General features: G+C 40.0%; 1 protein-coding gene across 3 annotated transcripts in view; it reads left to right on the top strand.

Annotated features, from left to right (window-relative positions):
- CMIP (c-Maf inducing protein) overlaps positions 1 to 24,488 on the top strand; it is a 140,759-nt gene that overhangs the window by 53,199 nt on the left and 63,072 nt on the right. For all 3 annotated transcript variants that reach the window (XM_067302433.1, XM_067302434.1, XM_067302432.1), the window contains exon 2: positions 21,603 to 21,728. In XM_067302433.1, the coding sequence (XP_067158534.1) occupies positions 21,603 to 21,728 (126 nt within the window). The remainder of the gene's footprint in view (positions 1 to 21,602; positions 21,729 to 24,488) is intronic.

Below are 24,488 nucleotides of genomic sequence, written 5' to 3'. Positions count from 1 at the left end.
CTGCCTTAGAGATTGAGCCTGATAATTTTGGTTATGAGTGGCTGGTATGTTCCTAAGGCTGAAATTAGTGCTGGTGGAAGAGCGGAGCAGACAGCTTTGCAGAGTGATGTCATTGTGCGCAGCGAGGGCAGAGGGAGGGAAAGCAAAGTTTCTCCGCGAGTTCTGCCCTTGTGGCAAGACCACCTCTAAGAGATGGCGTGCCAGTCGTTGCTGGGCTTCTCCACGCAGCCTGCTTGAAAGGATGCCAGTTAGTGTCAAATGCGATGGTGGCTTTTATGCTGTGTCTACTAGTAGTTAGATTGAGGAGAAACTGAAGGATTTGATCCTATAAGAAGAGAAAAGAAGAAGCATATATGTTGTATTATTGCTACATTCCACTATGAAACCAATGGACTTGCTTACTCCTTTCAAAAGAAACCATTTGGAGCAGTTTAACTGGTACGTGCAACTGTTGTTTTAGATTTACAGTGAGGCGCTACTGAAAGAACCTGACAACTTGGGATTTGGGTCTGGGTGTTGATGTAGTGGTTTGTGCAAGAGTACAGCTAGTTAGAGGATCTCTGTAAGCGTAACTGTGCTTGCTCATTCGGTGGTCAGAGTACAGGAAGCTTGTGTTGTGTTTAAAAAAAAAAAGGCGGGGGGAGGTGGTAAAGTAATAGGTAGGTCATAGGAAATGACACAACTGCTAGCTAATCCCTAGGTTTTTCCTCTGCTTTCTTTTAAATTGCAGCATTTACTTTAAAAAGTTGTTGTTTGATTACTCAAATCAAAGTGTAAATATGTCTTTTATATTTTGGAATAAAAACCACCCTGTCTTTATTTTGAACAGAACCTTTGAGAAAAGTGGTCTGGATTTTTAATTACACTTGCCAGCCGTGTAAATTGCCAAGGTAATTGTAAACATCATCGTTGTCTGCCCTAGTTCTGCTGTTGTGCCTTTCATCTGTTGATCTTAAAGTGCTTTACAAAGAAAATTCCTTCATATTTGAAGATAGGGAACTTGGGGCATAGAGAAGTGAAGTGAACGTCCATCTCACGGTAGTGGAACCATGCGGGCGAGCAAGTTCTTCTGAGTCCCAGTGGACCAAGTGGCATTTGTTTTTTGCAGAAGTGCACACACTTACTGATTACTTCCATGCACACCTAGTATATACAGCATAACTGCACGCCCATCTTTTTCCAGAAAATGTCTTGCATTTTTTTTCTCCTAACTGAATGAATGTTGTACATGATTTCCTTCTAAGTCTCTAAAACAAAATAGTTTATGGTTCTGCAGGTTGCTGTTACATTAGTAAATTAGTTGTGCATTTTCTGATGACTTTTATTTTTCCTTTGATGCCTCTAATGTCTCCCAGTTTCTGTAGGGTGGGCAGTAGGGTAGTAGGGGAGCAAAGACAGTCATGTTGCGTTTAATTTTCTGCAGCAGTAACTTATTTATAATGCCTTTTTTCAGAAAGTGGCTGGTAAAGTAGTGGCTTCACTGACCTACAGATATGTGACATAGGTGAATAATCCCACGCGTGGTTAGGCAAGGCTTTGCTTGTCTAAATGGAGAGTAGTTTTTAGCTGCAACACTGTTTTGCAATGTGTAAGCTGATCTTTTTCTGAAATTGAAATCAAAAGAGGGTTTTCTGGTAGGGGTCAGTGCCATTTGCACATTGCTGTAAAATGTATCTGTTTTAGATCTGATGAAAGATGTTTGTTTGTCTTCTTCCAGAATCAAATCTTTCTATTTATCCACAGAACCGGAATATCAACAATACAGTCTCCCACTACCGCGTATCCCATCCCTTGCTCACTGGGGACCGCATGCAACGTCAGAGGTGCTTTAACACTCCTGGCCGAGTTTTCCCTTTGGTCTTCCTTCTGACTTAGCTTGTCACTGGCCATCCATACCAAGTACAGTTGTGCTAGAGAGTACTGATTGCCAGCCTCTTTCCTACAAAGGAAAATATGTGGTGGCTTTGTATTTGCTGTGTTCCAAAATTTTAAGCACAAAGAACTTAAGTGGGATAGGCAAGAAGTCAGATGACATTGCTTTCCTTCTGTTCATCGATAGCCAGCTGTCACTTTGCAAACCTCTGTGTTGTGTTTGTAAGGAGCTTTCAGATTAAGAGCAGGAATGGTGTCTCCCGTCCTAGGCGATATATTTCTCCCTTACTCCTCCAGCACTACTGTACGTCATATACAGTGAAAATTGCTTCATGCTCTTGCTGTGTGAAATAGGCAGGCGCAGTACCCGCAGCGCATTGTGTTGCTGAGAACATTCATCTTCTATGTTCCAAGGGCGTAGTATCCTGTGCTCAATCAAAAGCTGACACCAGTACAATTTATGGCCTGATTGCGGTTGAATTAGATGAACTGTTAACATTGTTTGAACTCATTTGCACTTAGTCCTCTTGCTGCTTGGTCAAAACAAGGGGCTCCGTTCGTTGGCATGAGGTAGTAAGTGGCCTAGAGAAATATTGGCAGTAGTGGCATGCTGAAGGGATGAGTTAGATACCAGCAATATCCAGAATGTATGGAAGCTGCTCTTTAACATCCAGACTGCACTCTGACAGCGTGTCACTCTTCATGTATAGAGCTGATCCCAGCAGCCCTTGCAATTTTTAAGGAAACATTCTCTGTGCTGGTGAGTGCTTGGACGATTTTGTTCAGGAGGCTTAGGATTAGCTGTACCTATTAGGCGGTGGAACACATACGTTGGGTGATTGCTTTCTAAAAACGTCATGTAGTATAGCCGTGTGCGATACTACGTGGGAGCAGTGCTGTTCTTACTTTTGCAAACTTAATTAATCAGTTTAACAAAACAGACTGGCCTCAGCTGTCACGTGCTACTTTGTGATAAAGCATCTTATGCCTGAAATGATTTTATTTTGACAGTAGATCCTTCAAGGTTGGGGCTGTGCCTTTCTCACTATTTTGTCTAAAATAAAGCTGAAGCAGCTCCGTGTGACAGCAAATGGGTTTGGGTCCCTTTTTTTTTTTTTTCTTTTTTTTTCCATATTTGACATATGTGGCTTCCTTTGGCAGAGAATGAAAGAAGAGCTCTGAAGAGAAGGCAGGTTCTGTATCTGAAACATTTTACAGTGAACCCAAGTAAGAAAGTCTGTGGGTAGCCAGTGGTGTACACTATGACCTAAAGGAAAGCATATGAAAGCCAGACACCATCAAGAGCCTTAAAGGTCAAAGCAACCTGTTAAAATCAGCAGGACAGGGTGCTGGAAGCTTGGGAAAAGATGCCAGAAATGCAATATCATGCTGGTCAAACATAGCAGTCGATCAGCTCCTTCTCCATTGTCATGCAATTAAAAAGCTTCTGATTTTTCAGATTTGGTTATTTAAAAAGACTGCCTCTTCCCCTTGGCTGTTTTTAGTTGCAGATGTTTGTGAGATTACAGTAGCACTCGCAGTACATTCACTGACATTGCATTTGCTGAAGTAACCCTTGCTGAACCCTGCTCAGGGAGCACAGCTTGCTGCGTGCAAGGTCAGTCTGTCGTATTTGCACGGCCAGCCAAAGATCAGGCAGCTTTTAACACAAAACTTGAAATCAGGGGCTTGCTTTCTGCAAATTTTCTCTATTTTCTCAGGAAATAAGGAACAGAAAGTCCAGTTGCTGACGTCTGTTAGTTTCTGCTGAAGTAATCAGGGAGTGCTAGCTGCAGAGCTGAGCTCTCCCCTCACTAGGGCCTGGAAGGCCGTGTGAGGGAGGACTCTGTTTAGCTGAAAGGGATTTCATAATCTCTGGTAGGAAGGCAGATCGCGTCACTGCAAAGAAACGTCTTCAGGAGTCGCGCATCACAACACTGATACTGGAGTAGTAAATACATTGTCTCCCTCCACCCTTGACTGCTCTTTTGGCGCAAGCAACCGATATTGCTGGAATGTGAACATTCGGTGGGTGTGTAAAACTCGCGTGATTTCTCTCTGCACAGGAACTTGCCTCTTGAGTCAAGTACTGGAAGGAGTTATCTGTGTGTCGCTGACATTGCTTCTGTTTTGATGGCCTTATTTATGGGCACTGTTACCTGGCTGTTGTTACGGGCTTGCTGATGCCTGAGCTTACTGAGAAAGGAAAAAGCTGACTGTGTGAGGGAAAGGAGCGCTTCTGAATGCACAAAGCCGGCTAGCTTTTATATGACAAATGACATGAGGGATCTGCTGACCAGAACCAGATTGTTGACCATGTAGGCTTCATCAAGTGAATGAAAAAATCTGTGTTGCCTTCAGAGGGAGATGGATTGTGGTCATAAATAGAAATCATCTGCTTTCATTTTGTTCCTAAATGTAAAAATATTGGGAAAAAAAGGTGTCTCTGTGTGTTCATATGTTCTTTATTTAAGCACTTCTCTTTGCAGTTTGGAATCTCAAAAATAGTGTACATCAGGCATCAAGACTATCTGAAAGTCAAATTATGCTCTCTGGTCTCATTGTATTTGCAGAACACGGCACAAAACATTGAGGAATAGCACAAATGGGAGTTGGTGAATCAAAATGATAAAGGCAGAATTCTATTCCTAAGAATGACTTTTAAAATTAAAAAAAATATATTTTTTTCTAATATTAGAAAAGAGCAGTAGATGTCAGAATTCAGAAAAAAATGTTTTTATTTAACAAAAATAAAACTACTGTTTAAGTGTTAGTTTTAAATGGGAAGCAAAGCATGAAACCACAGGCCATTTGTGTGTGTGCAGTGTTGCAAAAGACACAAAAGAGACTGCCAAGCACAGCAAACCCAAGCTTTAGAAGTGATCATTCAGAAAGACTGTCCAAAAAAGTACACAGAAATCTAAAAAGTATGCTGTGCTTTTTTTTTTCCCCCTCTCTATTCTTTTTAGTCATGTAGAGAGTGGATATTGAACTCCTCTCTTGTGTATTTAAGGTCACTATCTCAAACTCACACCCTTGTGTACAGGCACATACTGACTGGAAGTGGAATCATTTACTGGAATATATTTGGAGAGCTTAGATCCTGACTAGGTGTTACTAAAGTTTTCCTTGCTGATTTTAAACAGTCGTTCATCTGCACAAATTAAGTTCTGTAGTTACTTGTCTTTTGACATTGTAGACATCAAGCTTCAAAAGTTTGTTTTACTGCCAGATAAAGTATTGGCATCCTTTCATTTCTAATAGTACCTAAAATGAGAGTGTTGAAGGTTCTGAGCTAGAAGGAGTAAGTTTTGATCATGTTGGAATAAAACTGAAATACAAAATCTCATTTACTCTTTGAGAATAAATTAAAAGAGGTTGAGTGGAGCAGGAAAGACAACTCAGTCTCCTCTTCCCCAGTACTGAAAAAATGATCTCATAATTGAAAAGGGAGTCTGATTGTGCAGGCACATAATTCATTATTTCACATGAGACAAACATGCTATTTTAACAGAAGAGGGTTAAAACATTTAGCAGGGGCTATTTTCAGTTCTGTTCCTTGTCACTGTACGGTGATTTTACTCTTTTGTTTTGTGTGAATACCAGTTTTGAACTTACTCAGTGCAACATTATAGAATAAGAACATGAAAGACCTGCCATTATGTTTGCTACATCAGTGATTTCAATTTTTTAGTGTGCTTGTGCTGTTCTGGAATTTAAGGCTTATAGTTCAACAGTGGCCATAGAAGGGTGTCCTAGATTACCTTCTTTTGATAGAAGAGATATCGTTGCATGTTTTTGATGGATTCCTGCCAATATCTGTGAAGGTGCAATTTCTGGTCAGTCCCACGGGATTTGCAAATGCACTCTTCCAATTGCTGGTGATGTGTGTAGCTAGAAAAAATCAACAATAGAGGGGATTTCTGATTTGATTGCTTTTTTTTTTAACCTTGATTTCACCATTTCTGATGGACTAGTGCTGAACTCATCTCTGGATATGGTTTCAGATAAATGTAGTCAAAGAAGAGATTTGTAAAAACTGTCAGGTTCAATTGATAAGTTTTTGTATTTTGGGAACTACCAAATCCTGATGAGAACGGCAGAGTGATTGTATGTCCTCAGCTGTGATTACCATTAGCTTTGGGTCTCCAGTGCATTACACAGCACTAATTAATATTTTAAAAAAGGATTTCAAGGAATTTTATAACTTACAGAATTCTGTAGCATGAAAATAAAATGTTGTCTAAGGCTTTTCATGACTCTGGATTCTAGGGAGAGGGTAAAACTCCTGTTTACGTTGTGTATTACTTCTGCTGCTCTGTTGTTTGTTAATTCTGTAAATCTCAGTTTAAATTCCACTAAAAGCCATGTGATCTCAAAATTCCTGCATTCTGTAAGATTTTTCTATTAGGATCGAAATACAAGCATATAGGAATCTATATGTGGGTAACATTAAAGGATGTGCACAAACCTGGCTAGCTTAGCAAGTTAGATCAGAAGTGCAGCTTTTGCCACATGAATGTCGGTGTTTTCTGGGCATTGATATGGCTGGACTTTGTTCCTGGATGACGGGGGAGATGCAAGGATTTTATTGCGTAGTACAGTATTCTGCACAGTGCAGACACCCGGGTACTTGATTTCTGGATCTTAGCATCTGATTCACTGTGGTCTAGGTTTTCCTAGATTTGACTGGGTCACTTGTGGAAACTGGAGAAATGAGGACTCATGTTTTCTTACTCAGGTTTCACATATGATTTAAATGATATCCCTGGAGCATTTTGGGGCCATGCAGGAGAAAAAGGAAGATGCGGATGTGTGTACTTTGTATTTTCCATAATGCAGTTGCATGTGACTCTGCTGCATTTACTCTACTTTCATATCAACGTAACTGAGAGCGACATCTTTTAGCCTCTTGAATTCTGTCTGTTGTCTGAATTCACATCCTTGATGCTTTGCTTTGGGGAGGAGGGCATTAGTCTTGGTATCTGCTCAAGGCAAAAGTGTCAGCCTCTGACTAGTCACGTTTGGCACCACCCAAGACATCTCCCATCCTCACTCTGATTCAATCTGTACTTTCTTAAAGACGTGTTGATGGTTGAGCTGCAGGCACATGCTAATTTCTGTGTCCCCAAATAATTACAGTGCATGTTAATGAATGTCATTAATTGACAAAAATGGTTCATGAGACGACTTGAAGATCTCAAGGAGTCCCAGCCTCAAGTATAATAGCTTAGAAAACTGCTTATCTTCTGTGTCTGACTTGGATAGCAGCTGGAGTCGTCTCTGAATGGGAACGGTCTGATGGCTTGCATCAAAGATTCTTGCAGAACTGTCATTTCAAAGGCCTTTTAATTAGGTGTTTTAGAGAGCAATTGGGTGATGTAGATTATTAGGGGAAAAGCAAATTCCTTAAACTTCAGTCTTTTTTTTTGGACCTCCAGAAAGTGTGAACAGGGTCAGAGTAATCAGAATGGGGTTGAAGGCTGTAAGAGCATTCAAGTGACTGACGTGGCTATTTATGCTTTTGTGTCTCATAGGGCTGAGGGACAGCTCTCTTAAGGTGCCTGGTCAGTAGCTCTGTATGGTTTTCGTGGCAGTGGTGAGAGCCCGTAGCTTGCTTGCTTCTACCTCTAAGGAGGATAATACATAGCCATTCTTATTTTGTCCTAGTATTTTTTTTTCTCTCTGGGAAAATAGAAATGGATGCAGTGTTTGGTTAATGACCATAGTTTTTAAGGCCCGAGAAGAAACATTGTGATTGTCTAGTCTGACTTCTTCAAAACCTCATCGAGGGAGTTCTGCACTGACCTGTAATTTACAGTTTGCTAGCTTTTCATTCAGTTCAAGAAAGTGTGAGCAAATAGATCACAAGTTTAGGGCTTGAGTCGCAGATCTTTTTAGTCATATGATGAAGGTGTCAAAAGGCATTTGCAGGATCTGGACTTCTAAATGCCAGAGGCATTAAAGTGCACCAACAGTTTTCCTAATGACCCGCTCAAGCTAGTTACTGAAGGGCGGAATTATGCCTTGCTTTGTTCACATGAGTAAATCCTAGTGTGTCCAGTGAAAAAACCAATGTGATGCTTCACAATGTAGTCTTCATTCTTGAAAGCGCCAGGGTTTTTATCATGCTGAAGACAATACTGTATATGCAATGCTGTTTTATGTGGTGTGCATATACAACTAGATATTTAGAGAGGCGTATAGTACTTCTAGACTGACAACAAAGTGTTTAGTTTAATGCGAGATTACTTCCAGGATTACATGTGCAGGCTGTATTTCAAGGAGTGCTGTTTGAATTCAGTCACATCTCCAGTACATCTGTTGCCACCGCGGCATTACTGCTGCATCGCTGCCTCTCACAGAGGTCATGGCAGCAGACTGGAACATTGTGTTTCCAGCTCTGTGTAACAACCTCCTGAATGAATGATATACTGGAAAGTAGCTCACTAGATGAAAATATTAATAAAAATAAAACAATAGAGGAGCTGATGACTGGTTGTATCTTCCTTGTACATGTGCATGTGGAGACTGTGTACTCAGAGAGATGTGATAAAAAGAAAATGGGAGACAAGACAAGAATTTCAGAGGTGTGGTTTGCCTGGCACTGACTTTTGTGACTCTACTCATGATACTCTGATATGCGCAAGATAGGTTTATAGGCAGTTGCACCTTTGAAAATGCAACACTCTCGTCATGCCTGATCCTTGCATCACATGAATGATTTACAGTGCACCCTTTGATCTGTGCTTTGAGAAAGGTATCGGCAGAAAGTCTTTAGAACTGGCTGTAGGGGTTTTGGGATATGGGTCAAACTGAAACTTCGAATCGGTACTTTGGGATCTGAATCTAAATGTTTTATTTTGCAAAGGAGAGAATTTAAGGCTAAGGGTTGGAACTTCCAATCTAGATCAGAAAAGTATACTTCTAAGTTCTCTGAATTTTTGAGCTGAGTTTAGTAATCTTCCAAATTGTTGGAATATTTGGAAATAATCTGTTACAGTGTTTATACTGCAAATGTTGGGCTTGGATTTGGTTTCTGTTTTATCCATTTCCAATAAGAGTTGGTAATTTGGGGGAGAAAACAAGAAAAGTCTGATTTGGAATTCAAATAAATTTTTAAAAGATTATATATATTTCAGAAACAGTAAGCAAAAAGGCCTTTCTCAGCAGGGTGAAGGTTGGAGCAAAAAGAGGGTACTTTATTATGCAAGCTTTATTTCCTTTCTAATAATAATACTTCCCTAAAATGTCTCAATAACTTTACTAGAAGCTTGCCAGTAACTTGGGCCTTTTTCAAAGGATAGCCTGGATGCTGTGCCTGATTTTCAGATGCTTTATATTTAACCTGTTTCCTTATCTCTGAGGAAACAATTGGTAAACACTGTCTATATTAAGCATTCTTCTGAAAATTTTACCCGGGAAGATGTAGGCAAGAAAATGAAGCTAGCGCATTCACAGGGCTTGGCTCTTCCTACTAATTCTGCCCTGACTCTTTTTCTGATAAGGCAGATTTTTCTCCATAGTTGCAAACATAATAGGTCTATGAGATTGTGGTAATGTTGTAGTAAGAAGTAGCCAAAGCAATTAGAAGGAAGAAAGCTGCTATTAATGGTAAATTCATATATACCTTTTGCTTGGCCATGGTTAATCAGAACTGAATTCATCAACTAAAATGTTAAGGAAGTGAAAACTGAGAAATAAATCCACATGCAGTTCAGTGCAGGTGGCTGGTTTTTACTTTGAGGCTGATCTGTTGTGTCATTGACCCTCTTGTTGGAAGAAGTAAAACAAGTGTGTAACACAAAAAGTTGTACTTAAGTGGAGAGGGCCTGACTTCTGCAGTATAGGAAGCAGGATTTTTCTTCTGTCGCCATTATGATTCTGTTTTGCGCGGTGGCTGTGTTATACAGTGACATGGTGGTATTCGTGGCTCTAAATTATATAGAGGAGGACAAGAACGGTTATCCTTTTTCCCATTCCTGCCTTGGGTAAAGCTGATGCAAGCAGAAGCGGTCAAAAACCATGATGTGTGTTCAGGTGTAGAGTTCAGACATACCTCAAATTTGGAAGCATTTGGATGCTATTAAAGCCAGCGTGCCATAGAGAGGAAGCGAGCCATATTTTCATCAATCTGTGGAGTCCACGTCATAACACTCAGTGGTAGTTGTAAGTCCGTTGTGGTTTGGATTCAGATCTACTGTTAAATGTTAATGTTCTCCAGTAGTGTTGGCTTTCTGATAGCTTTCTGCTGGAAAATCTGAGGCCAGTTTAACTTCAGGCAAACAGTTTGGGCAAACAGTTCACTGAAGGCCATTCAGATTTCCTTGGTAGAAATTTCTTGGACTAATAGTAATAGCTGTTTGGTAGTTGAGGTCAAAGTGCTGAAATGGTGCAGTTCTCTCACCCTTTCCTCCCTGGGTGGAAAATTGAGTCTACAAAGTTGTGGTTGCAATATTTAACGTTTTGTCGAAATGAGCTATTTCCTTTAGAGGCATAAATAAATGTATAAAATAATCTTGACAGAGGGCAGAGATGTTGCTTTAGAAATGTGTACAGGAAAGCTGACTTGACAATGGTTTTGAATTTGAAAACACAAAAAGTAATCACCAAAGGTGTGGGTGATACCTGTAGCCAATGTGCCAGCACAGCCTGAAGGTCAAGGTTGTCCAGAAGGCTGGACCTTTTTTTAAAGCAAATTTTGATATGAAACGGGAAGAGGGGAAAAAAAACCCAGCGACCTAGACTAGTGTGCAAGGCTGCTTTGCTGGGAGGATGTTTCTTCACTGAGCGTATAACAATACCAAGTGATACTGTATAAGCCATCTCTGTGTTGCTAGGTAGTGTGCCACATAATGTTTTCCATTTAAGCAGTAGCATTGTGGTAACCTTCACGGTCTGAGGATATAAGTAAGGCCAAGTAAATAGGGAGAGGAAATTCAGAAAACTCTGATTTTTCCTGCAGCCTGGGAAACACTTGTATTCCTTCTCGCTTGCGGATGTGCATCACTAGCTGCTGCCTGGGCAAGCAGCTGTTTTCCCCCCAAACTGCATCACCCTGAGGCACATGTGCATGGTCTGTTGTGTGGTAGGAGCCCTTGCTGATCTCTTGTAACAGCAGTGGCAGGGCAGGTACTCATTTTCTTGCCCGTGTGCGAGTTCTGCATCACGTATCCCAAGATACAAAGCAAGTAAGTGGGTGTGTTTTGTTGAGGGCTGAAACAGCTAATTGGAACAGAAAATACTGTTGGAGGAGTAAGGTGGTTTTTGTTTTCCCAAAACAGTGTGAAAGAGGAGAAGAGTGCATGATACATCAGCTTCTGATAAACAAGGCTTCTCTAGAAACACATCTCTTTGGAGTCCTGCTGATCCTGATCCCTGGGGCTAATGCTGCAGTTCCTTGGAATTCTCCTGCAGCCTTTAAAGAACCACCCAGCTCAGAGGGTTGGGCAATTTCAGAAGACATGATTGTAGGGTTGTTTTTTCTTTTTTAAAGTGTGTCTGTTGAGACGATGGTAATGACACCTTTCATAATGCTTCACTTTAAGGAGCTCTTATTTAATTATCTTGAAAAATAACTTGCTAGGCTAATAAATATTGTACTGAAACAAAAAGTTTGCCAGTTGGATATGTCCGTTTCCTACAACTTCCTCCTCCATGGGCATAATGCTTTTATGATTTTAGCTAAATATTTGATTCTTTTTCTTTTTTTTCCTTTTAAACAAAGAGAAGGTGGCACTTCAAATACCCCTGTGTATCCTTTTGCATAGTAAAGGAGTTTACAGACGTAATTTAGGCTCTAACTGGTGCTTTACTTCCTCTCCATTATGCGCCTACTAGTCAACTGACACTTTCCTCAAATATTTGCTCTGATATTTTGCTGCAGTTGCCCTCTCCTTCTCCATTCCCTCACCATCTCTCTTCCATGGAGGTATGGCACATATTTCAGTTACCCTCTATTTAAATAGCAACACTCCCTTTCAGTACAAACAGTCAGTCAGTCATTAAACAATGAGGAAGACCAACGGTGAAGGAGGTTATGGGTGGGGCCAGGAGTGTGTGAGCACAATTTTGCAGAAGATTTCCTGCTTAAGAAAAGAAAAGGACACTTTCCGTTAGAGTGTCGAGGTGTCATTCTGTAATGCTGGGAGAGATACAAAATCAAGAGGAAATCACTGCTGCAGACACAAGCGCTAGACGTAATTTAAAATTACGTAGAGGTGACCAAATTACTGTTAAAAGCAAGACACTTGAAACAAAACACTGGAACTTTAACCATATCTTCCCACCTCCTCCTGTAACAAAAGGGAGGAAGGAGCAAGGGGAGGAGACGATCTTTCAGAAGGTGATTCCAAGTGGCTGTGACTCATCCTCAGGAGGTCCCTGCCTTTCTTCCCTAACAATAGAGAGAGTTTAGTGGGATTACCCTTAACAGAGCATCTATAGCTTTTATAAAGACTTCACTATGGTGTCCTTTCTCTTATCTAACATCTGGCCGTCAAGCTAGCAGAGGGTTGTATTGATAATCTGCTGGGAACTCTAGGCCTGCTCATCCTTGCTCTGTGAAAAAGAACAGTGGGACATTCTCTGCTGGGAATTCGAAGTTTAGTTGGGACTGCAGTCCCTCTCCTGTACTTGTTCATCAGATTGAGATTAGATGTGGCATCCTGGGAACTGCAGGGTTAAAGGTGCATTAAAAAGGAAAGAAAAGAAAAAAATCTGTAAATAGGAACCATCTGACTATTGTTGTGTCTAACAGTGTTTTAGCTCCACAGGTAAAATGCACGGAGGTGATAAGTAGTGTTGGAAGATTCTTGTTTAAGCGGAGAACACAAACAATATATAGCACATTTATGCTATGTTTAGTTTTGCAGTGATTTAATTTCTAGATGTTATAAATAAAATGTAGTATGAAACAAGGCAGGATGTGCAATGAAGGCAGTGAAATCTGTCAGGATTGCTGAGTCTAAAGTCTAAAGTCCCTAAATTTCTAATGGGATAGGCAGATAAGATTGTTACCAAAAGGCACAGGATGACTTGGCTCCTTCCCCATTTTAGTGTTTTATATTGGATCACTTTCAGGTTAAAATTCATACCCAGAGGTCATAGACATGAATGTGTTGCTTCCTTTGCAGCTGCCTTCAGCCTTTTTCGGTTTGTGAAGCCCTAAAATTTTCCACGAGAGGTAGAGATTCTTGCACAGTGAACGTGACCCTGTTGATGACAGACTTGGTTTCCTTCTTTGCCTTTTGTTGACCTGAGAGAGGTAATGAGCCACAGGCCCTTGAAGGTCTGTAAACCAAAAGTATGAACCACTGTGTCTGCAAGGACACTACTCAGTAGAAACATGTTATTGCCATTAACTAAACCAGTGACTTCTGAAAGGTGAGACCAGTTCTGAAAAACACAACTGAACAGAAATTCTCCTTTTGTATTAAAGGTATGTCATCAGTAGGGCAATGTTTCAAAGGATTTAGCAGACTGATTCTTTTGCAGGTGATAATGTTGTATTTGAAATCAGCTGATGGTCTTTCATTTCTGGCTCTCAGGGTTGTTCCTGGTTAAAGGTGTCATTAAGGGGGGGCATTTTAGCGTAGTAGAGATGGTGCCTGGCTTGGTCTGAGAATCCTTACAGCTAGCCCTTTCTGCCCTCTTTGCTTTGCCAACATTTGATACGTTTCATGGTATGTGGCAAGGCTGATTTATTGAAAGAGATTTGAAAATAGCAGCCTTGACTCAAGAATGGTTTGTGGATGCAGTTTTGTTTTCTGTCACATCACAGTTGCTATGGTGACTTAGCGATGGTCTCTTTAGCAGTCACTAGATGCTGCATGTTCTGGGCAAAAGTAAGGGATTTTTCAATATTCCTGTAAGCTGAGTTGTTTCGCAGAAGCGTGTGTGTGTGTATGTATGCAGTCTTCTGCAATGTCCCTCCCTGCTGCTGTTGTTACTTATTACTGTTTCAGTGAAAAGTTGTGTACCTGCTTTATTGTGGCTGGTAGTGTCCCTTCATCAAGTCATTTCAAGGAAGGTGGACAAACAATGTACCCATCTGGTCAAGATTATTAAATATTACTTCCCCAGAAGGGATGAACAAGCACCACAGAGTGCAGTGGCATATGGAACGGAATAAAGAACGTGAACTGTTCTAAGGAATGGTCTTTCCTATGAATCGGTTATGTAATTCTGGAGAAGGAGGATGGGTTTGGAGTCAATTCACATGCTTAGACTCAGGAAATCTGAGTTCTCTTCCAACGTTTGTCAGACTTCTCATGTCTCTTAAGGCACGATCAAGAGCATGATGCATTTACAACCTTAATTGAGGTTTTTCTTCTTCTTGGTTGGTAAGTGGGGGGGAAAATGATTAAATGTTCATGAAATGAAATGAAATGCTCATGTAAATTAAATATTAAAGCCTCCTAAGTTCATTGGAAGGCTAATATTTGGAGTTATTAGTGGTTTGCTCTCCTTTGATGGTGGATACTATGTAATTACGAAGTATTTTAGAATAAGGTCTTGGCAGTCTGCACGATATAGGCATACATTCCTAGGTGATGAGCAATCCCGTTTTGTCACTGTGCCCTTTCAGAGCCTTCTCTGAGCTGCAAAACACTCTGCCTTCCCATTGAACGCAGCGGGGGCTGAAGGCTGCAGCATGTGCTTGGAGAAGGGCTGCTCCAGGCATCCCACCTGGCCAGTGAGTCAGGCGAGTGCTGCTGTTAGAAAGTCTTGCTGTGCCCAGCAGGTTGCATCAAACATGGCTCCCTCCCCATCCTCCTCCTGCCCACTGGTCTGGGAGCAGCCTTCCCATGGTGGGCAGTGATTTGGCAGAGTTTGACCATCTTGGTGACAGAGTGTGGTCAGCCTGCAGCTCTTCCGCGGGTCAGGCGCAGGCCTGGTGGAAGGACTGATCCATCCTCCATGGCAGATGATGGAAAACAAGAGACAGGAATTCTTACGTAGATGCTACCCCAGAGAAAGTTTTTTGGACACCAGCTCTGCAGCTGATAGGCATTCAGCCCTGCCGGAAATCCCAGTTGTGTTCCTTTGTCATGCTAAACTGGCCACAAAGAGAAACAGTTGATTTATTTTGGGCTACTTAGACAGGGTTTTCTTGATGATGGGCATCTTCACAAGGTCTTCAAGATGCATGTCTTATTTTACTCCCCAAAATTCAGATAGTTCTGTGGGTGAAATGAACTGAGTACTTGGAAGTGATTCTTCAGGTGAGTCTAACAGTAAAAGAGAAGAATCTATTCATAAAAATATTCTATTACATTTCAGGTGACATAATTTACAGATTTTCTTCCCACTTATGTGACTCTTCTGTCATGGTACATGGACTGAAAGTGACTGTATTTTTCTTTCCTCCTAAGGATAAACAGAAATATTTTAAACTTATTTCAAATCTGAATTAATTTGAAGTTCTCCCCTTTGCTGGTGTCTACTGCACTGATTTCTCAGATTTTGTAGTTCTTATGTGTTAATGTTGAGACCAGCTTTTCTTGTCAGCCCTTTGAGGAACAGTTTTGTCCTGTGCGCTTTCTGTAGCTCTGCAGAATTGTTACTTCCACCCGCTGTGGACTGGAAAAATTCTTTCTGCACAGTCTGCGATAATCTGTTTCTTACTGATAGATCTTACATTTTTGTCAGTTTTGTAAGGTTAATTAATGCTACAGCCTCCCCTCCCCATTTTCTTAAATATTTAGGGGGAAGAAAGAGATTTATGCACATTTTAGCTGCAAAGCTAGGTTTAGTTGAATTTCTGAGTTAGATTCCCAGCTGGTGTAAATGAGTGCAGTTCCACTGAACTTTGCATGTGGGCTGATCAGCTCAACTGGGAATGTGGCCCGTCTCAATTAAATGGTGTCACGTGTTGAGATTGAGCTATTTTATAATGAACATATGACAATCTCTGTTATGTTTTTGTATATCAAAAAATAAATAGCATAGTTTTCTACCATCTTTTATCTCTGTGTAGCTATAAAGACGTGTGTGTGTAGCTATAAAGACGTGTGTGTGTCTGTATGTGTGTACGTGTACGGTTATACACACACATACACACACAGATGTTTATACACACAGTCACCCACACACAGATAAATGTGGTAGGAAAAACCCTCCTCCTTTTTCCTATTATTAATTTTGTACTAGGACACCCTTAGCTTCAGCAGTGAGTAGAGCTTAACTGAAGATTTGGACCACTGTGTTCAAATTTGCTTCTGTGTGTCAAAAAGCTCAAGTCACTTAGGAAAAACTTGAAAACACTTAGAAGAAAGCAGCTCCAAGCAGAAATAATTTAGATTTGCCCTGATGAGAGGTCCCTTCCACATGCTTCTTTGATTTGCCACCCTTTTCACCCATTTTTTTTCCTACCCTGTGATGCACACAACAAGTGACTTCCCCTGTCTCTTCTTATGGTCCAACCCGTGAAACCTCTTACTTATCAGTTGAACTAGGAAGGGAATGGTGATGATGGGCAGGAGAGGGATCCAGAAAATGTGGTGGATTAGATGCAAAAGTTGTTGCAAGGAAGCTTAGGATTTCTTCTGGGTAGCTTTGGGACGGAGATGCCTGTCTCCCTGCTGTTATCCTTTCTGTTTTCTTATCACGTTAAACTCCATGAGATTAACATTGACTTTAAACTCTTAGAAGTCTTTATGACAAGTGTGCATGGCAGTAAATTCTTCCATATTAAGAGTGAGACAAATTGTACTGCGCTGCATATTATGGCGTAGTACTACTAATTGCTTAACTTGATAAATGTCTTCTGATAGGGTATATAGTTAATGAACAAAGATGTTAATTGCCGTTATCTGAAATAGCTACATTTGCAGGGGCGTTCTCTGGAGCCATGGATGTCTTCTAAAAGAGATTTATTTCAAATCATCCATTGTTTTCAGCAGTTTCAGAGTCCATTACCTATCAGTGCACTGACTGAATACTCTCCTCCTCCACCAAAGTTTTAAGAGCAATCAACTCTTCCTACATGTTATTCAGCAAGAGAGAATCTTATTTGGGTATGCTCAACTTATCTGTAATACAGTATGCTCATCGTGGTGTGCTACAGTGACATCCTTTATTCTTAAGAGCAGCCAAGAGAGAAATGAGCACCTGATGGTGGAAGAGCGAGAGTCTGGAATAGCCTGTTTTTCCCCCCATCTGGAATATTTAATTGGGAAAATCATTCTTTATTGTTATTATGCTGGTGGGAGTTATGTCAGTTCTGTCTAAATATGTTATAATGCAGATAACCCTCTATATTTGTAAAATTCATCTTTTCTAGATGCTTTCTTTGGAAAATATGCAGCTGAAGATTTAGTATATTATTATATGAGTAAGTGCATACAAGCCTCATATTAACAATGGACGTCATGTTTATTCTTTCCTTTTAGAATTTCCCATGGAAACAAGTGGGCAGATTTTTGCATTATTGAGTAGTCTGCTGCTGCTGACTTTTCCCAGAAATGCTAAGAGAAAACCAGTTTTACGCGTGAGCATAAATGTCCTTCTAGTTTTAGGAGCATTCTGTCCCCCTAAAATTTGATTTAGAGTAGCTTTGGGTGTGCGGGTATTCTGGAAAAAATACAGTTGTTTCAAAGTGGTATGATTAACAGATCTTAATGGATCTGAAAAAAGTGGATATTTTCACTGAGATTAAAATGTATCTGATTCTCTAATGGAAAAGCTGCGTGCTTTGTTATGAGATTAAAGGCTAAGGTGAAGAAAAGAACGTTTCCTTGACTTAAGGCTTTTGTTTGTTGCAATAAATCTCATTTTCATTTAAAAATCTCTTGCGGTTTTTGTGAACCTATTCAACAGCAAATAGTCAGAAGTCAGAAGTTAGAACTGGAACTGTAAAACTGTCAACTGATATACATAGTTTCTTTGGCCAAAGTTTCCTAAGTTATGATTAATTTTGTAGAGTGAATAAGAGAAGTGAATTATCTTGCTTCATTTGATAGATTTCAGACCTAGTCAAGTAATATAAATCTCCCTTCAAAAATGACAGCCATAATAATAATAAAATTTATTATTTTCTTAAATAAAGCCATTTACAACTGAGCGTGATGTATTACTGCTCAAAGATGCTGCGGTTTTTGATTATGAAATGTCTTGTACTAACATTAGATTGAAGTATTCTGGTCCTCACTGCTCATTCCCTTCCCCATGATATGCTGCCCCTAAGTTAACATAACCCTTTCTGTGTCCATGTTACAAATCAGACCAAACCGGCTAAAAAATAAGCTGACAAAAGCAAAAATAATAATAATAATAATAATTTTTTTAAGGCTGGATCCGTTCCCTGATCTGCCTGACACCACAGCCAAACAAATATTTGTTCTGGCAGGGGCAAAGTGGGTGGAGTGTGCTGTAGGGTGGAAGGGAGACTGCGACGTAAAACTAGTATTAATGCCAAATGCTTCACAGTAACCCACCCAGGATCGGTCTCACCTTTTTTTAGGTGTTTTCAAATGTTCAAATCCACATCTCTGGTTGTAGGTGTTCCTATCATTTGAATTTCCCATGGATTAACGTGGGGGGGAGAACACAGCTTCTGGGGATTTATGCAAGCTGGACCTACTGGAAAAGGAGAACTTTCAACACTTGTCTGCTTATTTATCAACCACAGTGATTCACAGTGATTGACATCCACATACCTGAATGTCAAAATAGCCCCTGTTTGGAGAGGAACCAGTGACTCAGGCTGTGGTTTTTACCTCCAGCCATTTCCCGCTAAAGGGCTGAACTCTGCTTGGTTTTGCAAAAGCACAATAGGGGAACACCACTCTTTTGCATCTGTGTGCAAGGCTTAGGGAAAGGACAGCTTTATGAGGGGCGGATCTTAATGTCCTTAGTGCTCCGTCTCTGTGTGGAGCCTCTTTTGGAGCATCTCACTGTCTTAAATGGTGCTGTGCCGGAAAGAACGAAGGCTTTGCTGTACCTAAAGTGGATTCAATAACAGAGTTCCCATGAGGTCTAGGAAGTCTCATGTCTGAGCACAGCTCCATTTCAGTATTTCTTTAAAGCATTTTTGCACAACCCTAATGTGGGAATGTGGTCTTTGGTGTTTCACAGCATCTGAAAGCACCATTTCGGGGAGCTTTACGCAGTAATAAATCACTTAGCTTTAGCCTCTTTTGGTTGCATAGTAGAGGTGAAACTGTCTATAATGTATGTTTCAAGCTTGAAATCACCTGCTCTGAGAATCCTTCGCTTACTAGAACATGATGTTTTTAATGAAAATAGAAGTAATACATATTGCGTGGCTTTTAGAGATTAAAATAGATTTGGGCTATTCTCTTTTGTGTAAGATAGCAAACAGAATTGTAGTTAAAGTTTTGTGCGAGGTGTGGCTGGATAGAGACTATGGAATTGGGATCATATGAGTGCTATATAAACTACCTTATTGAAATAATGCTTTAATTTGGAGAAATTAACCATCTGTACAGTTTTATGTTACAATTTAGGTAGTCATCTCATCCTCTAACAGGAAGGTAGCAGAACTCTGCGTTATCCCATTCTCTCTAAAGAAAAAGACTTTTCTGTGAGAACCAGCGTATGTGGTATTTAGTGCCTTTGCATAGGGCTACGGAGCTGTGATTGAACTGGATCAGGTGTCTTTAAGGCTGTTTAAATGGGCAGTTTAAGGTATAGAAGAAGCTTCCCTTGGGAACAGATTTGGTGAGTTTCTTCAGATCCTCTTTGAAGTTAATGGAGGTATTAAGGGTAGTCAACATCTTGTTAAGAGAGAAATTTAAATCGCTTTGACTCATTTCATTTTATATTTGCATCTGCTGGTCCTGGATTTCTCCCCTCTCCAGTCGCTCAGAGCATGTTTTTGATAAGTTTGCCTCCTGAGCATACTAGACTTCGTACTGGCTGTTTTCATATTTTTCCCTGAGTGTTGTAATGCTGATTACCGAAGGATCTTGGGCCTTTGGCTTCCTGTGAGAACAAGATAATTACTCTCCAGTAGGCAAAGCATGACGTACAGTATCAGCATTAAGCCACTGGGATTCCAGTCACTAGTGTAGAACAATATTGTGGGTAAATGAATAAGCAGAAGTTTATCATACTTCCTGCATAACAAGGTTTTTGTTAAAGAGACAGTGAAAATTGTTTTCAACAAGGGCTAGTATAAAATGAACACCCCCACAACAAGCACTACTTAAAAATATATTAAAGTTCAATTCCTAGGCTTGTTTATTTTTTCTTGCCGAAAAGACAACGGACTCTTTTGCTGCGGCAAATTGGTATTATAGGACCATCAATTATGTTTTGGCAGTGGCTGTTTATGGCCTTGTGAACACAGAAAGTGTATTACTTAAGAGTATGATTTCCAGCTGCACCACCTACTTAACTTATGGGCAAACGTTGTACCAATAAAAAGTAGAGAGGCTCCAAAAGCAATTTGCTTGTTTCACACTCGCCCCCGGGAATCCTGTGTTGTGAGTCTAGGAGCTGCCCCTGTCTGCCCCTGAGGTAGATGTGGTTTCTCCCTTGTCTTCCTCATTGCAAGGCTGTCAGTTAAAAATAACTTCTGTATTGGGGACAGTGGGAGTGAGTTTGAGAAGTTTAAGTTAGAAGTAAACCGTAATGGAAAATAATTCATAAATATAATGAGTGCTCTCCTCCTGCAAGAAATGGCCAACATGAGGGCTTATCCACGTAGCAGGATTAATCAGCGTTTTTGTAGAAAAATAGTTACTCCGCTAGACCAATACTGATTGCTTTGCTTATGTTATAACAAAGTGAAATAAATGAAGTCTTTGAGGACCTCTGTTAAGTACGGGAATTACTTAGCCTAAAGATTTGTGTGTAGCACAGTCTACAGATGCATACTCAGTAGATACACCGCTGTATCGCTGTGTGTATTTATTGGTGTCTAGAACATAATTTTATGCGTGCTTGCACATAGGCATGTGTATTTCAGAGAAAATTGTACAAAAAACCTTCTGTAATGCCTAAGAATTATGGGGATACTAGTAAGGAGCTTCATGTTTAACTTGTTTTTTTGCTACTATCTATTTATGTTGTGCATGTAACTGCAATGTGCAGTTACTTATTTATGTTTTAATTGTGACTTTTACTGGAAACTGAGCATCAGCAGTCTCTTCAGGAAACTGGTACTTATGTATGAGCTGAGATGAGTAGGTTGGTTGCTCTGTTTTGATTATGAGTCTGAAAGCTGAAGGCTGAATTTTGGAGTCCCAAGAACTATTGTCAAATGTAGCAATCTAGATTTTGATGATGTGCTTGATCAGCTTTGGAGGCAGAGAGAAAAACAAGAATGCATGGAATAAAACTACCTTAATATAATATACTGCTGTTCTATCTGTATGATTCAAATACTTCTTCCCACATGTGATTGCATATGCATGGCCAGACACCTTCATATCCCAGTTCAAGTTGGAATTAGGTTCCATTGCTTTTTGGTCCAAAACAATAGCAAAAAATTTGGTCTGTGACATTTCAGTATTCCAGGCACCGGGATCTCGTTTAATCTTGCTTATAGATGGGTGGTTTTACACTTGAACAGGTTGGATGGAAGTGAGTGGATCAATCTTTGTTGAATATCCTATATAGGAATTTTATATTTTACAATTAGGTATGATGCAGATATTTTCAACACCAAGAATAATTTTGATTTTGTTGCTCTTCCTTTGAAATTGTGAAGCTTCTGATGACTAAATAAACACTTTTTCCTCTCCTTTGTTTTCTTGCAGCCAACGGGGTACATGGAAAACTCCATTTCCTACAGTGCTATTGAAGATGTTCAACTGCTCTCCTGGGAGAATGCCCCTAAGTACTGTTTACAGCTCACAATCCCGGGGGGTACTGTCTTACTACAGGTACAGTAAACACAGAAGTACAGTTCTCTTTCTGTCTCTTATGTGAGTCTCTCTGAATTTCCGTTTGCTGTTCATGAAGTCTTAGTCCTAATTAGTTGGACCTAGAAAAGGCAGATAATTTATTGCTGTCAAGTTGCCTACCTGCCAGCAAATTCACTCAGGGTGTTACTTCTGAAACTTTTCTTATTGCTTGACAGTCAGAATGGGAATTTTGCACCACAGTGATTTAATCTTCTCTCTGATTTTGTGATCCAGAATAGTGCTCTGTGGAACAGTGCATTGATTCAGGCCTGAAACAATTGTATTAATACAGTCTGTTTCCCACATGAAACAAGTCAAGAATTTTATCCTCCAGCTCTTAGAGGAAATCCATAACTTGCAGGGGAATGAATGGGCATCTTTTTTTTAAAGATATCTAGTCTTCATTTCACTTGAGGGCTGGATATGTATATGGATAGATGGGTAGACCTCTGCGTTCAGTTCTCTAAGAATTGTTTTCGAATAGAAGGCATCATATTTACATTACTCCACATTTTCTTCTGCACTTCTGAGATTTTGTAGGTCTGAGATCTTTCCAAGTTTAGTGACAGAAGAGCACTTTGACCTTTGAAGTTACTTTACAGTAAGAAAAGAAAAGTAACTGAAAACCCAGCTGTTTGGCCCCCCCAAAATTTTGAATAGTTGTAACTTGGAAAAGACTGAATTGATTCATGTGTAGCTCCTTTTCACTTACTTTGCTGGTCTAATCCTGGGGTTTTGCCCTGCTTTGTGAGTTAGGACTGTGAAAGTTGGACGGTTCCATCTGAGGAGAGGGTCCCTGCTAGGTTTTCTGGGTGCCTGCTTAACTGCTTGCAGCCCTGCGAAAGGGGGCTGCAGTCATTCCCCCATTTTAATCTGAAAGCAGTGCAGCTCAAGGAAGTTTGGGTTAATCTGAGAATGTGTGATTTAGTGGGCTCTTCTGGTGCATAGGGTTTGGGTGCATTTTCAAATGTCTCTGGAACGTAGGCATGTGGTCAAAACCACACTGAGCATATGCGTGTGCCTCTGCTCAGTGCCTGGCAAATTTCTGTGGCTCAAAATGAGTTGCTGATTTTAGGCATTTCCAGGGAGTGTTGGGAGTCTGAATTTCAGACAGGCTGCTGCAAGTCCACCTAAGTCCTGATTCTGTGGTTTGAAAAGCCTCTGCTGTGTGTGACATTGGGGGAAGCAGGAAGGTGAACTCTGGTTTCCCAACAGCTAGATTAGGGTCCTCTTTATTGTGAAAATCTTCCCTGTCTAATCTGCTGATTGAATTAATAAGAGAGAAACTCCTTTGTTGAGTTGAACAATTTGATTTTTTTCTTAAGATAATTTTGACTCTGTTTATTTCCTTAAATTTGTTTAGTGGTGCTAGCATTTATGATTTCTTCTGTTTCAACAGCCAGATAGTTACATTTGCATTTCTAAATTATGTGTGGGAGTCTTTAGTTGATGGTGGCCACCTTTACTGGCCTGCTTAGCGGTAAACAAGAGAAAGTTTGAAGCCATGGCTCCCTGCTGAGTTTAAAGGGAATTCATTAGGGCATGCAGACTTTTAAATGGAGCAGCCTGCCATTTGTTTCTTTAAAAAAACAAATGATTACATTTGTAAGAAATTAACATCTTAACATGGATGCTTTGGTATTTTCTTTGAAAAAATTGCTATCTTTGTGCAACCTCATAGGAACTGATAAAGTAATGGAGTGAGCTGGGCTTCTCTTATGTCTATTTTTGACTGCATTTCAATGTAATTGAAAATACAAACTTTAAAAATATTTTTAGTATGAGTTGCTCATTGGTAGTGTCTGGATTCATTAAATGTGACCATGTCAAAGGGAGTATAAAAATAGATTTCCCAAGTACGGTTGTAATGTGTATTAATAAGACTAAAATGTTATTGAAAATTATGTAAGTATACTTAAGAAATCAAGATACAAAAACTAGCTTTATCTGCTGATTGAGTTCAGAGGGAATTCTTTGGTATATGTGACAAAGAATCTAAGTATGCAAAAGATACATTTGCTGAGGCTCTGAGAAACAGATGCTGAGAAATTGTCTCTTGCGTACTTAAGCATTTCCAGATTTCCCAGAGACTTCAGTGCGTTTATGGGAAATTGGGGCTTCAAATCTTTTGCAAATCTTTCAGCCCTGATAGTCCAAGCAGCAGTGTACTGCCATGCAGTGTCAGGCTCTGGAATCGGGAAGCGTGTGATAGTGGAACAAGTAAAAAGCGTCCAAAACATATTCTCAATAATACTCCTCTGAAGTGCAGTTCTGATGATGATGATGTTTTTTTTGAAAGACTTGATTTAAATGAGGTTATATATAGGAAAATGTTTAAATGAACTGTTATAATTTCTTTTTCTGATTTTGTATTTCTGATTAATTTCAAATTTATATTTTTAATATGCTTTTGCACATACTTTATCATAAGGTCTTTAATACCATGTGATATTACTGCCACAGTTTGACATAAACTGAAGCGTTTTAGTAGTTCTGAATCATAGGCTTTTCAGAATTTTCATTTTGCGGAAAAGTTTAAAATTTCAACTACTTCTGTTTCTCTGATTTGAAACAGAAACAAATTTCAGACTGACGGAATCTCCCTCAGAGTGGCAATTCATTTCCATGCGGTTCTGGTAACAGGATGTCAGCATGTGGTATTAGGACATCTTTCATGTATTTGTCTGTGTTAGGCATGATAAATGCCCCAAGAGAGTTATGTCCATGTTGGAGTTTTCA

Source organism: Apteryx mantelli, chromosome 10, assembly GCF_036417845.1.
Source record: "Apteryx mantelli isolate bAptMan1 chromosome 10, bAptMan1.hap1, whole genome shotgun sequence".
In the NCBI taxonomy this organism is placed as follows: domain Eukaryota; kingdom Metazoa; phylum Chordata; class Aves; order Apterygiformes; family Apterygidae; genus Apteryx; species Apteryx mantelli.
The sequence above is the reverse complement of the archived record's forward strand: the minus strand, read 5'-3'. Positions and strand labels throughout refer to the sequence as shown.